The sequence below is a fragment of the Astyanax mexicanus genome, chromosome 3, assembly GCF_023375975.1.
Source record: "Astyanax mexicanus isolate ESR-SI-001 chromosome 3, AstMex3_surface, whole genome shotgun sequence".
NCBI classification, from domain to species: Eukaryota; Metazoa; Chordata; class Actinopteri; order Characiformes; family Acestrorhamphidae; genus Astyanax; species Astyanax mexicanus.
In genome coordinates, this window is record NC_064410.1 from 64,968,925 (window position 1) to 64,984,709 (window position 15,785).

Here is a 15,785-nt window from a genome sequence, read left to right on the forward strand (position 1 = left end):
GTTGCTAAGGTGTTGCTATGGTATCCGGGGTGGTTGCTAAGGTGTTGCTAGGTGGTTGCTAGGGTGTTGCTAGGCGGTTGCTAAGGTGTTGCTATGGTATCCGGGATGGTTGCTAAGGTGTTGCTAGGTGGTTGCTAGGTGGTTGCTAGGGTGTTGCTAGGCGGTTGCTAAGGTGTTGCTATGGTATCCGGGGTGGTTGCTATGGTGTTTCTAGGTGGTTGCTAGGTGATTTATATGCATAAATTAGATTAAATGGTGTTTGCACGTTGCTACGCAACGTGCAAATACATCAATCAGCTATGCACGCTAGGTTGCTCTGGCCGTTCGGGGGTGTCCAAACTTTTGACCCGTGGCTCCATTACACACAGTACTGGGGGGCCGGGGTGTCCAAACTTTTGACCCGTGGCTCCATTACACACAGTACTGGGGGGCCGGGGTGTCCAAACTTTTGACCTAATGCTGTTTTATCCCATAGCTGCTCCATACACTCACAGTACTGGAGTTCTAGCTACCTGTCCTTCGATCTAGCTGCCGTCCTCCGATTGGCCCCATTCATTCCAATGGGGCCACTTCGTACGACATTCGTACGAAATTCGTACGTCGTAACGTTTCGTAACGCATATTTTCGGAAAGAGCTCAATAAGTTCTACAGGTCCTCAATTGGTTTCATCTTCGTATTTCAAAAATTGCGACGTCCACGGGCGTGCAAAGTTCTGCCAATTCATTTTCAATGGTCAAAAAAACGCGTACTTACGAAGTTTTTACGAAAAACGTAAGTCCGATCGGAAAGCTGTATACAAGCCCACCATTCCCGATATGGACGCACGTTTTCTCTTTTGAACGAAGTCGATATTTCGAAAACTGCGGCACTAGTTAACCGGACAAAAAACAGGTGGAATAATAATAATAATAATAATAATAATAATAATAATAACTAGATTGCAGTTCCTACAGAAACTGCGAGTGTGATTGCAGAGCTGGCTGGTATCTGCTATGGTGTTGCTAAGGTGTTGCTAAGTGGTTGCTAAGGTGTTGCTATCGTATCCAGGGTGGTTGCTAAGGTGTTGCTAAGTGGTTGCTAGGTGGTTGCTAAGGTGTTGCTAGGTGGTTGCTAAGGTGTTGCAATGGTATCCGGGGTGGTTGCTAAGGTGTTGCTAGATGGTTGCTAGGCGGTTGCTAAGGTGTTGCTATGGTATCCGGGGTGGTTGCTAAGGTGTTGCTAGGTGGTTGCTAAGGTGTTGCTATGGTATCCGGGGTGGTTGCTAAGGTGTTGCTAGGTGGTTGCTAGGGTGTTGCTAGGCGGTTGCTAAGGTGTTGCTATGGTATCCGGGGTGGTTGCTAAGGTGTTGCTAGGTGGTTGCTAAGGTGTTGCTATGGTATCCGGGGTGGTTGCTAAGGTGTTGCTAGGTGGTTGCTAGGGTGTTGCTAGGCGGTTGCTAAGGTGTTGCTATGGTATCCGGGGTGGTTGCTAAGGTGTCGCTAGGTGGTTGCTAGGGTGTTGCTAGGCGGTTGCTAAGGTGTTGCTATGGTATCCGGGGTGGTTGCTAAGGTGTTGCTAAGTGGTTGCTAGGTGGTTGCTAAGGTGTTGCTAGGCGGTTGCTAAGGTGTTGCTATGGTATCCGGGGTGGTTGCTAAGGTGTTGCTAGGTGGTTGCTAGGTGGTTGCTAGAGTGTTGCTAGGCGGTTGCTAAGGTGTTGCTATGGTATCCGGGGTGGTTGCTAAGGTGTTGCTAGGTGGTTGCTAGGTGGTTGCTAGGGTGTTGCTAGGCGGTTGCTAAGGTGTTGCTATGGTATCCGGGGTGGTTGCTAAGGTGTTGCTAGGTGGTTGCTAGGTGGTTGCTAGGGTGTTGCTAGGTGGTTGCTAAGGTGTTGCTATGGTATCCAGGGTGGTTGCTAAGGTGTTGCTAGGTGGTTGCTAGGTGGTTGCTAAGGTGTTGCTAGGCGGTTGCTAAGGTGTTGCTATGGTATCCGGGGTGGTTGCTAAGGTGTTGCTAGGTGGTTGCTAGGTGGTTGCTAGGGTGTTGCTAGGCGGTTGCTAAGGTGTTGCTATGGTATCCGGGGTGGTTGCTAAGGTGTTGCTAGGTGGTTGCTAAGGTGTTGCTAGGCGGTTGCTAAGGTGTTGCTATGGTATCCGGGGTGGTTGCTAAGGTGTTGCTAGGTGGTTGCTAGGCGGTTGCTAAGGTGTTGCTATGGTATCCGGGGTGGTTGCTAAGGTGTTGCTAAGTGGTTGCTATGCGGTTGCTAAGGTGTTGCTAGGCGGTTGCTAAGGTGTTGCTATGGTATCCGGGGAGGTTGCTAAGGTGTTGCTAGGTGGTTGCTAGGTGGTTGCTAAGGTGTTGTTAGGCGGTTGCTAAGGTGTTGCTATGGTATCTGTGGTGGTTGCTATGGTGTTTCTAGGTGGTTGCTAGGTGATTTATATGCATAAATTAGATTAAATGGTGTTTGCACGTTGCTACGCAACGTGCAAATACATCAATCAGCTATGCACGCTAGGTTGCTCTGGCCGTTCGGGGGTGTCCAAACTTTTGACCCGTGGCTCCAGTACACACAGTACTGGGGGGCCGGGGTGTCCAAACTTTTGACCCATGGCTCCATTACACACAGTACTGGGGGGCCGGGGTGTCCAAACTTTTGACCTAACGCTGATTTATCCCATAGCTGCTCCATTACACACAGTACTGGAGTTCTAGCTACCTGTCCTTCGATCTAGCTGCCGTCCTCCGATTGGCCCCATTCATTCCAATGGGGCCACTTCGTACGACATTCGTACGAAATCCGTACGTCGTAACTTTTCGTAACGCATATTTTCGGAAAGAGCTCAATAAGTTCTACAGGTCCTCAATTGGTTTCATCTTAGTATTTCAAAAATTGCGACGTCCACGGGCGTGCAAAGTTCTGCCCATTCATTTTCAATGGGCAAAAAAACGCGTACTTACGAAGTTTTTACGAAAAACGTAAGTCCGATCGGAAAGCTGTATACAAGCCCACCATTCCCGATAAGGACGCACGTTTTCTCTTTTGAACGAAGTCGATATTTCGAAAACTGCGGCACTAGTTAACCGGACAAAAAACAGGTGGAATAATAATAATAATAATAACTAGATTGCAGTTCCTACAGAAACTGCGAGTGTGATTGCAGAGCTGGCTGGTATCTGCTATGGTGTTGCTAAGGTGTTGCTAAGTGGTTGCTAAGGTGTTGCTATCGTATCCAGGGTGGTTGCTAAGGTGTTGCTAAGTGGTTGCTAGGTGGTTGCTAAGGTGTTGCTAGGTGGTTGCTAAGGTGTTGCAATGGTATCCGGGGTGGTTGCTAAGGTGTTGCTAGATGGTTGCTAGGCGGTTGCTAAGGTGTTGCTATGGTATCCGGGGTGGTTGCTAAGGTGTTGCTAGGTGGTTGCTAAGGTGTTGCTATGGTATCCGGGGTGGTTGCTAAGGTGTTGCTAGGTGGTTGCTAGGGTGTTGCTAGGCGGTTGCTAAGGTGTTGCTATGGTATCCGGGGTGGTTGCTAAGGTGTTGCTAGGTGGTTGCTAGGGTGTTGCTAGGCGGTTGCTAAGGTGTTGCTATGGTATCCGGGGTGGTTGCTAAGGTGTTGCTAAGTGGTTGCTACGTGGTTGCTAAGGTGTTGCTAGGCTGTTGCTAAGGTGTTGCTATGGTATCCGGGGTGGTTGCTAAGGTGTTGCTAGGTGGTTGCTAGGTGGTTGCTAGAGTGTTGCTAGGCGGTTGCTAAGGTGTTGCTATGGTATCCGGGGTGGTTGCTAAGGTGTTGCTAGGTGGTTGCTAGGTGGTTGCTAGGGTGTTGCTAGGCGGTTGCTAAGGTGTTGCTATGGTATCCGGGGTGGTTGCTAAGGTGTTGCTAGGTGGTTGCTAGGTGGTTGCTAGGGTGTTGCTAGGCGGTTGCTAAGGTGTTGCTATGGTATCCAGGGTGGTTGCTAAGGTGTTGCTAGGTGGTTGCTAGGTGGTTGCTAAGGTGTTGCTAGGCGGTTGCTAAGGTGTTGCTATGGTATCCGGGGTGGTTGCTAAGGTGTTGCTAGGTGGTTGCTAGGTGGTTGCTAGGGTGTTGCTAGGCGGTTGCTAAGGTGTTGCTATGGTATCCGGGGTGGTTGCTAAGGTGTTGCTAGGTGGTTGCTAAGGTGTTGCTAGGCGGTTGCTAAGGTGTTGCTATGGTATCCGGGGTGGTTGCTAAGGTGTTGCTAGGTGGTTGCTAGGCGGTTGCTAAGGTGTTGCTATGGTATCCGGGGTGGTTGCTAAGGTGTTGCTAAGTGGTTGCTATGCGGTTGCTAAGGTGTTGCTAGGCGGTTGCTAAGGTGTTGCTATGGTATCCGGGGAGGTTGCTAAGGTGTTGCTAGGTGGTTGCTAGGTGGTTGCTAAGGTGTTGTTAGGCGGTTGCTAAGGTGTTGCTATGGTATCTGTGGTGGTTGCTATGGTGTTTCTAGGTGGTTGCTAGGTGATTTATATGCATAAATTAGATTAAATGGTGTTTGCACGTTGCTACGCAACGTGCAAATACATCAATCAGCTATGCACGCTAGGTTGCTCTGGCCGTTCGGGGGTGTCCAAACTTTTGACCCGTGGCTCCAGTACACACAGTACTGGGGGGCCGGGGTGTCCAAACTTTTGACCCATGGCTCCATTACACACAGTACTGGGGGGCCGGGGTGTCCAAACTTTTGACCTAACGCTGATTTATCCCATAGCTGCTCCATTACACACAGTACTGGAGTTCTAGCTACCTGTCCTTCGATCTAGCTGCCGTCCTCCGATTGGCCCCATTCATTCCAATGGGGCCACTTCGTACGACATTCGTACGAAATCCGTACGTCGTAACTTTTCGTAACGCATATTTTCGGAAAGAGCTCAATAAGTTCTACAGGTCTTCAATTGGTTTCATCTTAGTATTTCAAAAATTGCGACGTCCACGGGCGTGCAAAGTTCTGCCCATTCATTTTCAATGGTCAAAAAAACGCGTACTTACGAAGTTTTTACGAAAAACGTAAGTCCGATCGGAAAGCTGTATACAAGCCCACCATTCCCGATAAGGACGCACGTTTTCTCTTTTGAACGAAGTCGATATTTCGAAAACTGCGGCACTAGTTAACCGGACAAAAAACAGGTGGAATAATAATAATAACTAGATTGCAGTTCCTGCAGAAACTGCGAGTGTGATTGCAGTGCTGGCTGGTATCTGCTAAGGTGTTGCTAAGGTGTTGCTATGGTATCCGGGGTGGTTGCTAAGATGTTGCTAGGTGGTTGCTAAGCTGTTGCTAGGCGGTTGCTAAGGTGTTGCTATGGTATCTGGGGTGGTTGCTAAGGTGTTGCTAGGTGGTTACTAGGTGGTTGCGAAGATGTTGCTAGGTGGTTGCTAAGGTGTTGCTAGGCGGTTGCTAAGGTGTTGCTATGGTATCCGGGGTGGTTGCTAAGGTATTGCTAGTTGGTTGCTAGGCGGTTGCTAGGGTGTTGCTAGGCGGTTGCTAAGGTGTTGCTATGGTATCCGGGGTGGTTGCTAAGGTGTTGCTAGGTGGTTGCTAGGTGGTTGCTAGGGTGTTGCTAGGCGGTTGCTAAGGTGTTGCTATGGTATCCGGGGTGGTTGCTAAGGTGTTGCTAGGTGGTTGCTAGGTGGTTGCTAAGGTGTTGCTAGGCGGTTGCTAAGGTGTTGCTATGGTATCCGGGGTGGTTGCTAAGGTGTTGCTAGGTGGTTGCTAGGTGGTTGCTAGGGTGTTGCTAGGCGGTTGCTAAGGTGTTGCTATGGTATTTTGGGTGGTTGCTAAGGTGTTGCTAGGTGGTTGCTAGGTGGTTGCTAGGGTGTTGCTAGGCAGTTGCTAAGGTGTTGCTATGGTATCCGGGGTGGTTGCTAAGGTGTTGCTAGGTGGTTGCTAGGGTGTTGCTAGGGTGTTGCTATGGTATCCGGGGTGGTTGCTAAGGTGTTGCTAGGTGGTTGCTAGGTGGTTGCTAGGGTGTTGCTAGGCGGTTGCTAAGGTGTTGCTATGGTATCCGGGGTGGTTGCTAAGGTGTTGCTAGTTGGTTGCTAGGCGGTTGCTAGGGTGTTGCTAGGCGGTTGCTAAGGTGTTGCTATGGTATCCGGGGTGGTTGCTAAGGTGTTGCTAGGTGGTTGCTAGGTGGTTGCTAGGGTGTTGCTAGGCGGTTGCTAAGGTGTTGCTATGGTATCCGGGGTGGTTGCTAAGGTGTTGCTAGGTGGTTGCTAGGTGGTTGCTAAGGTGTTGCTAGGCGGTTGCTAAGGTGTTGCTATGGTATCCGGGGTGGTTGCTAAGGTGTTGCTAGGTGGTTGCTAGGGTGTTGCTAGGCGGTTGCTAAGGTGTTGCTATGGTATCCGGGGTGGTTGCTAAGGTGTTGCTAGGTGGTTGCTAGGTGGTTGCTAGGGTGTTGCTAGGCGGTTGCTAAGGTGTTGCTATGGTATCCGGGGTGGTTGCTAAGGTGTTGCTAGGTGGTTGCTAGGTGGTTGCTAGGGTGTTGCTAGGTGGTTGCTAAGGTGTTGCTATGGTATCCGGGGTGGTTGCTAAGGTGTTGCTAGGTGGTTGCTAGGTGGTTGCTAGGGTGTTGCTAGGCGGTTGCTAAGGTGTTGCTATGGTATCCGGGGTGGTTGCTAAGGTGTTGCTAGGTGGTTGCTAGGTGGTTGCTAGGGTGTTGCTAGGCGGTTGCTAAGGTGTTGCTATGGTATCCGGGGTGTTTGCTAAGGTGTTGCTAGGTGGTTGCTAGGTGGTTGCTAGGGTGTTGCTAGGCGGTTGCTAAGGTGTTGCTATGGTATCCAGGGTGGTTGCTAAGGTGTTGCTAGGTGGTTGCTAGGTGGTTGCTAGGGTGTTGCTAGGGGGTTGCTAAGGTGTTGCTATGGTATCTGGGGTGGTTGCTAAGGTGTTGCTAGATGGTTGCTAGGTGGTTGCTATGGTGTTGCTAGGCGGTTGCTAAGGTGTTGCTATGGTATCCGGGGTGGTTGCTATGGTGTTTCTAGGTGGTTGCTAGGTGATGTATATGCATAAATTTGATTAAATGGTGTTTGCACGTTGCTACGCAACGTGCAAATACATCAATCAGCTATGCACGCTAGGTTGCTCTGGCCGTTCGGGGGTGTCCAAACTTTTGACCCGTGGCTCCATTACACACAGTACTGGGGGGCCGGGGTGTCCAAACTTTTGACCCGTGGCTCCATTACACACAGTACTGGGGGGCCGGGGTGTCCAAACTTTTGACCTAACGCTGATTTATCCCATAGCTGCTCCATTACACACAGTACTGGAGTTCTAGCTACCTGTCCTTCGATCTAGCTGCCGTCCTCCGATTGGCCCCATTCATTCCAATGGGGCCACTTCGTACGACATTCGTACGAAATCCGTACGTCGTAACTTTTCGTAACGCATATTTTCGGAAAGAGCTCAATAAGTTCTACAGGTCCTCAATTGGTTTCATCTTAGTATTTCAAAAATTGCGACGTCCACGGGCGTGCAAAGTTCTGCCCATTCATTTTCAATGGGCAAAAAAACGCGTACTTACGAAGTTTTTACGAAAAACGTAAGTCCGATCGGAAAGCTGTATACAAGCCCACCATTCCCGATATGGACGCACGTTTTCTCTTTTGAACGAAGTCGATATTTCGAAAACTGCGGCACTAGTTAACCGGACAAAAAACAGGTGGAATAATAATAATAATAATAATAATAATAACTAGATTGCAGTTCCTGCAGAAACTGCGAGTGTGATTGCAGTGCTGGCTGGTATCTGCTAAGGTGTTGCTAGGTGGTTGCTAAGGTGTTGCTAGGCGGTTGCTAAGGTGTTGCTATGGTATCCGGGGTGGTTGCTAAGGTGTTGCTAGGTGGTTGCTAGGTGGTTGCTAGGGTGTTGCTAGGCGGTTGCTAAGGTGTTGCTATGGTATCCGGGGTGGTTGCTAAGGTGTTGCTAGGTGGTTGCTAGGCGGTTGCTAAGGTATTGCTATGGTATCCGGGGTGGTTGCTAAGGTGTTGCTAAGTGGTTGCTATACGGTTGCTAAGGTGTTGCTAGGCGGTTGCTAAGGTGTTGCTATGGTATCCGGGGAGGTTGCTAAGGTGTTGCTAGGTGGTTGCTAGGTGGTTGCTAAGGTGTTGCTAGGCGGTTGCTAAGGTGTTGCTATGGTATCTGTGGTGGTTGCTATGGTGTTGCTAGGTGGTTGCTAGGTGGTTGCTAAGGTGTTGCTATGCGGTTGCTAAGGTGTTGCTATGGTATCCGGGGTGGTTGCTAAGGTGTTGCTAGGTGGTTGCGAGGTGGTTGCTAGGTGGTTGCTAGGGTGTTGCTAGGCGGTTGCTAAGGTGTTGCTATGGTATCTTGGGTGGTTGCTAAGGTGTTGCTAGGTGGTTGCTAGGTGGTTGCTAGGGTGTTGCTAGGCGGTTGCTAAGGTGTTGCTATGGTATCCGGGGTGGTTGCTAAGGTGTTGCTAGGTGGTTGCTAGGTGGTTGCTAGGGTGTTGCTAGGCAGTTGCTAAGGTGTTGCTATGGTATCCGGGGTGGTTGCTAAGGTGTTGCTAGGTGGTTGCTAGGCGGTTGCTAAGGTGTTGCTATGGTATCCGGGGTGGTTGCTAAGGTGTTGCTAAGTGGTTGCTATGCGGTTGCTAAGGTGTTGCTAGGCGGTTGCTAAGGTGTTGCTATGGTATCCGGGGAGGTTGCTAAGGTGTTGCTAGGTGGTTGCTAGGCGGTTGCTAAGGTGTTGCTATGGTATCCGGGGTGGTTGCTAAGGTGGTTGCTAAGTGGTTGCTATGCGGTTGCTAAGGTGTTGCTAGGCGGTTGCTAAGGTGTTGCTACGGTATCCGGGGAGGTTGCTAAGGTGTTGCTAGGTGGTTGCTAGGTGGTTGCTAAGGTGTTGCTAGGCGGTTGCTAAGGTGTTGCTATGGTATCTGTGGTGGTTGCTAAGGTGTTGCTAGGTGGTTGCTAGGTGGTTGCTAAGTTGTTGCTAGGCGGTTGCTAAGGTGTTGCTATGGTATCCGGGGTGGTTGCTAGGTGGTTGCTAAGGTGTTGCTAGGCGGTTGCTAAGGTGTTGCTATGGTATCTGTGGTGGTTGCTAAGGTGTTGCTAGGTGGTTGCTAGGTGGTTGCTAAGGTGTTGCTAGGCGGTTGCTAAGGTGTTGCTATGGTATCTGTGGTGGTTGCTAAGGTGTTGCTAGGTGGTTGCTAGGCGGTTGCTAAGGTGTTGCTAGGCGGTTGCTAAGGTGTTGCTATGGTATCCGGGGAGGTTGCTAAGGTGTTGCTAGGTGGTTGCTAGGTGGTTGCTAAGGTGTTGCTAGGTGGTTGCTAAGGTGTTGCTATGGTATCTGTGGTGGTTGCTATGGTGTTTCTAGGTGGTTGCTAGGTGATTTATATGCATAAATTAGATTAAATGGTGTTTGCACGTTGCTACGCAACGTGCAAATACATCAATCAGCTATGCACGCTAGGTTGCTCTGGCCGTTCGGGGGTGTCCAAACTTTTGACCCGTGGCTCCATTACACACAGTACTGGGGGGCCGGGGTGTCCAAACTTTTGACCCATGGCTCCATTACACACAGTACTGGGGGGGGCCGGGGTGTCCAAACTTTTGACCTAACGCTGATTTATCCCATAGCTGCTCCATTACACACAGTACTGGAGTTCTAGCTACCTGTCCTTCGATCTAGCTGCCGTCCTCCGATTGGCCCCATTCATTCCAATGGGGCCATTTCGTACGACATTCGTACGAAATCCGTACGACGTAACTTTTCGTAACGCATATTTTCGGAAAGAGCTCAATAAGTTCTACAGGTCCTCAATTGGTTTCATCTTCGTATTTCAAAAATTGCGACGTCCACGGGCGTGCAAAGTTCTGCCCATTCATTTTCAATGGTCAAAAAAACGCGTACTTACGAAGTTTTTACGAAAAACGTAAGTCCGATCGGAAAGCTGTATACAAGCCCACCATTCCCGATATGGACGCACGTTTTCTCTTTTGAACGAAGTCGATATTTCGAAAACTGCGGCACTAGTTAACCGGACAAAAAACAGGTGGAATAATAATAATAATAAGAAGAAGAAGAAGAAGAAGAATAAGACTTAAGAAGAACAATACTGTGATTGCATTACTGCAATCACACTAATAATAAGAAGAAGAAGAAGAATAAGACTTAAGAAGAACAATACTGTGATTGCATTACTGCAATCACACTAATAATAAGAAGAAGAAGAAGAAGAAGAAGAAGAAGAATAAGACTTAAGAAGATCAATACTGTGATTGCATTACTGCAATCACACTAATAATAATAAGAAGAAGAAGAAGAAGAATAAGACTTAAGAAGATCAATACTGTGATTGCATTACTGCAATCACACTAATAAGACTTAAGAAGAACAATACTGTGATTGCATTACTGCAATCACACTAATAATAAGAATAAGACTTAAGAAGAACAATACTGTGATTGCATTACTGCAATCACACTAATAATAATAAGAATAAGACTTAAGAAGAACAATACTGTGATTGCATTACTGCAATCACACTAATAATAATAATAAGAAGAAGAAGAAGAAGAAGAAGAATAAGACTTAAGAAGAACAATACTGTGATTGCATTACTGCAATCACACTAATAAGACTTAAGAAGATCAATACTGTGATTGCATTACTGCAATCACACTAATAATAATAATAATAAGAATAAGACTTAAGAAGAACAATACTGTGATTGCATTACTGCAATCACACTAATTAAAAGTACTGGTTTCAAAACTACTTAAAAACATAAAAGTAAATGTAAGGAGAAAAAATTAAGCAATTAAGAACAAAAGCTTAGGCCACGCCCACAGAGTCCTATAGTGCACTAATAAAGCAGCAGCAATCTGTCACTCACACAGACACAGAGACAGCACTGTGTATCTATTTGTGTCAAGAATCTAAACATTACATGACATGTTTAATTTAATGGCCTTAAGTGACACATTGCAATGACTATGCATAAACAATATATTGTGCAGCCCTAATCTGGATGGAGACATTTATTTGGATAGGGATTTTTATTGAAAGATGAGAAGCTGGAAATAAATAAAAAATAATTACTCCAGGAAATAGAGAACCTATTAACTTCACTCCGAACAACCCTAATGTTTCCAATGCCGCAGGAGGCAGGGGGAGGTGGTACCTTGTTTGTGTCCCTGGTTGAGAGATGCCAGCAGCATCTTCAGGGTGGCCGGATTATTCAGACCAGAGAGGATCTGCATCGCACTCGGCTCAGGCAGGAGACCCTTCCCCCTGTTCAACGCCTGAGAGAGGAGAGAAGAGAGAGAGAGAGTAATAAGACAGAAATAAAGACAGTGAGAGAGAGAAAGAAGTAGACAATTAGGGAGAGTGAATAAAAGATAGCAAGAGAGAAAGAGAGAATGACCGTGAGAGAAAGGAGGAAAAAGACAGCAAGAGATAGTGAGACAGCAAAAGAGACCGTGAGAGACATTTAGAGAAAGAGAAACAGAGTGAAGAGTTATTATTAATTATTCGAATTACTCTATTATTATTCATTATTATTGCTTGTTTAATTGATGTTCCTGTTAATATTTTCATTAATGTCAGTTTTGATATTTGTGCGTTTTGGCAACTTTATTAACAGTCATGCTAATAAAGCCAACTTGAATTGAATTGACAGCAAAAGAGAGAAACAGGGACAGAAAGAAAGAGTAGAAATCTGCCGGATAGACTATATGACTGTAGAGTCTCGGTGTAGGGGACTGGTTTGGTGTACCATGGTCTGGGCGGCGATGAGAGCTGCCAGCATGCTCCGTCCCGGTGGTCCTGGTGCGCAGAAGGAGACACGGATGTGAGCGCCACCTAGAGGCCTTCCATCAGTTAACCGCTGCACCTCCTCAGCCATCTCCGGCGTGGAGTACTCCAGAACAGCAAAACGCCTGAAGCTGCCGTCCTGTCCCTGAGCCAGCTGAGGAAACACCACAGTAAGCAGAGACAAGAAAATAACATTAGTGTTAATGAGTCAAGTTAAACAGTTAAAGTTAGTCTTGATTATTTCTGCCATGTCCTCCATCCCTAAAAACAATAGAAACAGCTTACAAATTAACGATTAGTCGACAAATTTAAATAGACAATAGACATTGTCGATTATATCTACTTGTTGTTGCAGCCCTAACTTGGACGAGTCCATCGTCCTCTAAAGCCTCTTTAGGAGAACAGCAGCAGTTCTGAAAGCTCAGGAGATGAATGTGGAACATCTGTTCCATTGTTAAACAAAACCCCAGCAGAACCGGCGTACCTGAGAACAGGTGTGTTCAGTGTTTTAACAGGGTGTAAATAGGGAGCTGCTCTTCCCGGTTCCAGAAAGACCCGCGGGTCAGAGGCCCGCTGACCGACAGCACCTGGCCGGGTCAGGTGATCCACCATACAAACCATCAGAGCCCCGTCTATAGAACTCAGAACCGCCTGAGGGAAAGCAGGGCAAAGGTCAGGGGCCTAAAACCCACCACTGACCTGCAGCCAGAGCATAAACGTGAGGAACGGTTCACCGGGTCGAGCGCTAAAGCAGCACAATCCAGATCACGCCCAGAACTTTTATTATAGAGGGGGAAAGGTTAAGAGATAGTTTAGAGGTCTATTTAAGTATCAGAAACACAAACATTTACCACAAAATCAATACTAACAATTTATATAACAAAAAAAAAGAAGAAAAAAAAAAAAAGCAGCAAATCCATTAAGACGGCATTGAGTTGTATAAAAGCTCCAACTGAACATATCCGCAATTAACAACTAACCAAACATTAACTTCAGATATTTACAATTGAATCCTTACAAGTGTGAACTAATTGCAAATTATCTTTACCACTAGTAATATTTACAATTCCACATCATTAATACACTCATTATTTAGAGCAGTTCTTAAGATTTTTATTTTAAACTGAAAGCAGTAATGAGAGCAAAATATTATAATAAACAGCATTAATGTGCTTTTGCTACCTTTCTTACAAAGCCCCCTTCAATGACTCCTAAAAGCAGAGGTGTCTGGTAGGCCCCAGGACCTTTTTTCTGGCTGTAACAGCTTTTACCAACATGATAACTAAAGATAACAGAATCCTCACTAAAATCTAGGGCTGGACCCGAATATTCGGGTATTCGAATATTCTTTCGTTGAGTAGGTATTCGGTTTTTAATTTTGGTATTCGGATATTCGTTTTTTTTCTCCTTTCCAGAGTTCCACCTCACTCTAACCACTTCTGTTCTCGCGGGTCCCGTCAGAATATCTTGCGCGCGGACAGAACTGGGGTGGGTTTCCCGAAAGCTTCGTAACGCTAAGAACTTCGTTAACTCGTACTTAAGATTGATCGTTAATTAAAGAGTGTTTCCCAAACCCGTGCGTAACTAAAGTACAACGTAAACTCGCTCGCAGATTAACGAGTGCTCTCACCCAGTCGTTATTCTTAAAGAGCTTCTTTAGGGGATCTCGACTTGCAGTTCAGCACCTTAAACACCAGGGACCGCCAATTTTGAAGAAGAAAAAATATTATTTCCGTGGTTGAACAATTATATTATATTACTATTAATTATAATCAATTATATTATTATATAATTATCAATATTGTTATGTTATGTTATGTTATGTTATGTTATGTTATGTTATGTTATGTTATGTTATGTTATGTTATGTTATGTTATGTTATGTTATGTTATGTTATGTTATGTTATGTTATGTTATGTTATGATGCCAACTTTGTCTGTGGCTTGTAGTATAACTGGGCATATTGGAATTGACCAATGAAACCCACGAATAAATCATTAAAATCCAGATTAGCGATGCTGGAGTTCTTGACATTAATGCTGCAAGAAATGCAATCAGTGAATTCCTGCAGATGATGCTCACGGTTTAAGCAAAGCTGCAAAGTAGGTCCGGTGCAGGGGACGCCTGCGGTGTCTTTAATCCCACCTATAGGTATTGTAAAGGGTATCGGTGAATGTGCAGGTAATATTTAATAATATTCCTTATTCAGGTGCTTCTAACCAACATTGTGGCCGTTCATCTGGGCAAACTCTGGGGTGTGTCAACTCGCAAATATATAAGTACCAGTCAAAAGTTGGACACGTCTCATTTAATTATTTAATTTTTTATTTTTTTACATTGGCGATTAATATTAAAACCATGAAAACGATTAATTGACGCATATGGAATTGTCTAGTAAACAAAAAGGTGCATGGCCTTCACAATCCCCTGACCTAAACTCAACTGAGTGATTTAGGATGAGCAGGAGCCTCATAGAGTGAATATAAAACATATTTTGGTTGGTTTAAAAAAAACAGGTACATACGTATTATTATATTATATTATTTTTATATAATTTATTTTTTATATATTTTATATTATTTTTATATAATTATTCATAATAATAATAATAATAATAATAATAATAATAATAATACATTAATATTACTATCAATATTAATACTATTAGTATAATATCTATTAATATAATATATATTAACTATAATAATTTTAAAAAAGTAAGAAAAGTTTAATGTTTTAAAATAGATTAGATTTTTTATTATTTATTTAGTCATATGTATCTTTAGGAGTATTTTATTAATGCCAAAGTACATCCTTTTGTAATTTAAATTTCAGAATATGTATAATGTTGATGATTACAACACATTTCTACGTTTTTAGGGTGTAATAGTGAATAAATACTGCATATATGCAGTGTTGAATCGATATTTGTGGATCGATTGAGTGCGCTGTTTTTGGGAGGAGTCAACAAAGACGTTCTTTAACCTCCTTCGTTAATTTTCACGTTGCGAAGCTCTTTGGGAAACACTCGCAGAACTGGCTCGTTCTTTACTCACGTCATTCGTTAGTTCGTTCGTTATTCGCTAAGATTGATCGTTTTCGGGAAACCCACCCCTGAACTGTTATTGGCTGGAGCGGGAGTTTAATCCAGAGGATGCGGGAGCAAATTAATAAATAGTTAAGAAAACTAATAATTGTAAAAAAAAAAAAAAAAAAAAAAAAACCTAAAGAAAACTCTCAACGCGCAGGATGGACCGACACACACGCACACACCGATGGTGTTTGGACTGGGGTAAGGAACGGCGCTGCTGTTTTAATAAATATATAAGTAAATTTGAAGCATTAAATGTAGTTTATTTAATTTATATTAGGAACGTGGGGCGGGAGCGGCAGAAATGTGTATGTGGCGGGCGGGCGCGGGATTAAAAGAAGCTATTTTTTGCGGAGCGGTAACGAGACAGAAACGCGGGAGCGTGGAAGAGTGGGTTTAAAAATCAGTCTCGCGCAGACCTCTATTATACATGATAAAAAAAAATGCAGGCTCTTCGAAACTGATTTATATAATAAAACGTAAGGGGTAATGTGGCAACAGTAGGGGCTAAATCGGTTACAAAAGCCTGGCCTACAAAAATGATGTCTGAACGAATTTCCTCTTATCTAATATAATTTAAAATGGTTTAAAAACATAAAATAATTTCTAAGCAAACGAAATATTTAATATTGAGCTTATAGCCCAAGTGCAAAAATACAAAATCAGTAATACGGCTATGCCCTGCACAATCCTTTAACCGAAATAGACCAAGTACAATAACGTCATTAACAATGACTTTCCTCTACTCTAATATAATTTAACATGGTTTAAAAATATAAAATAATTTCTAAACAAACGAAATATTTAATATTGAGCTTATAGCCCAAGTGCAAAAATACAAAATCAGTAATATGCCCTGCACAATCCTTTAACCGAAATAGACCAAGTACAGTTTACAATGACTGTCCTCTAATATAATCAACAATGTTTAAGAATATAAAATACT

At 44.7% G+C, this 15,785-nt stretch overlaps 1 protein-coding gene across 3 annotated transcripts in view; it reads right to left on the minus strand.

The window, feature by feature from the left end:
• raver1 (ribonucleoprotein, PTB-binding 1) overlaps window positions 1-15,785 on the minus strand; it is a 53,716-nt gene that overhangs the window by 25,764 nt on the left and 12,167 nt on the right. For all 3 annotated transcript variants that reach the window (XM_022667182.2, XM_022667181.2, XM_022667180.2), the window contains exons 4-5: window positions 11,710-11,901; window positions 11,116-11,236 (exon numbers count right to left, since the gene is read on the minus strand). In XM_022667182.2, the coding sequence (XP_022522903.2) occupies window positions 11,116-11,236; window positions 11,710-11,901 (313 nt within the window). The remainder of the gene's footprint in view (window positions 1-11,115; window positions 11,237-11,709; window positions 11,902-15,785) is intronic.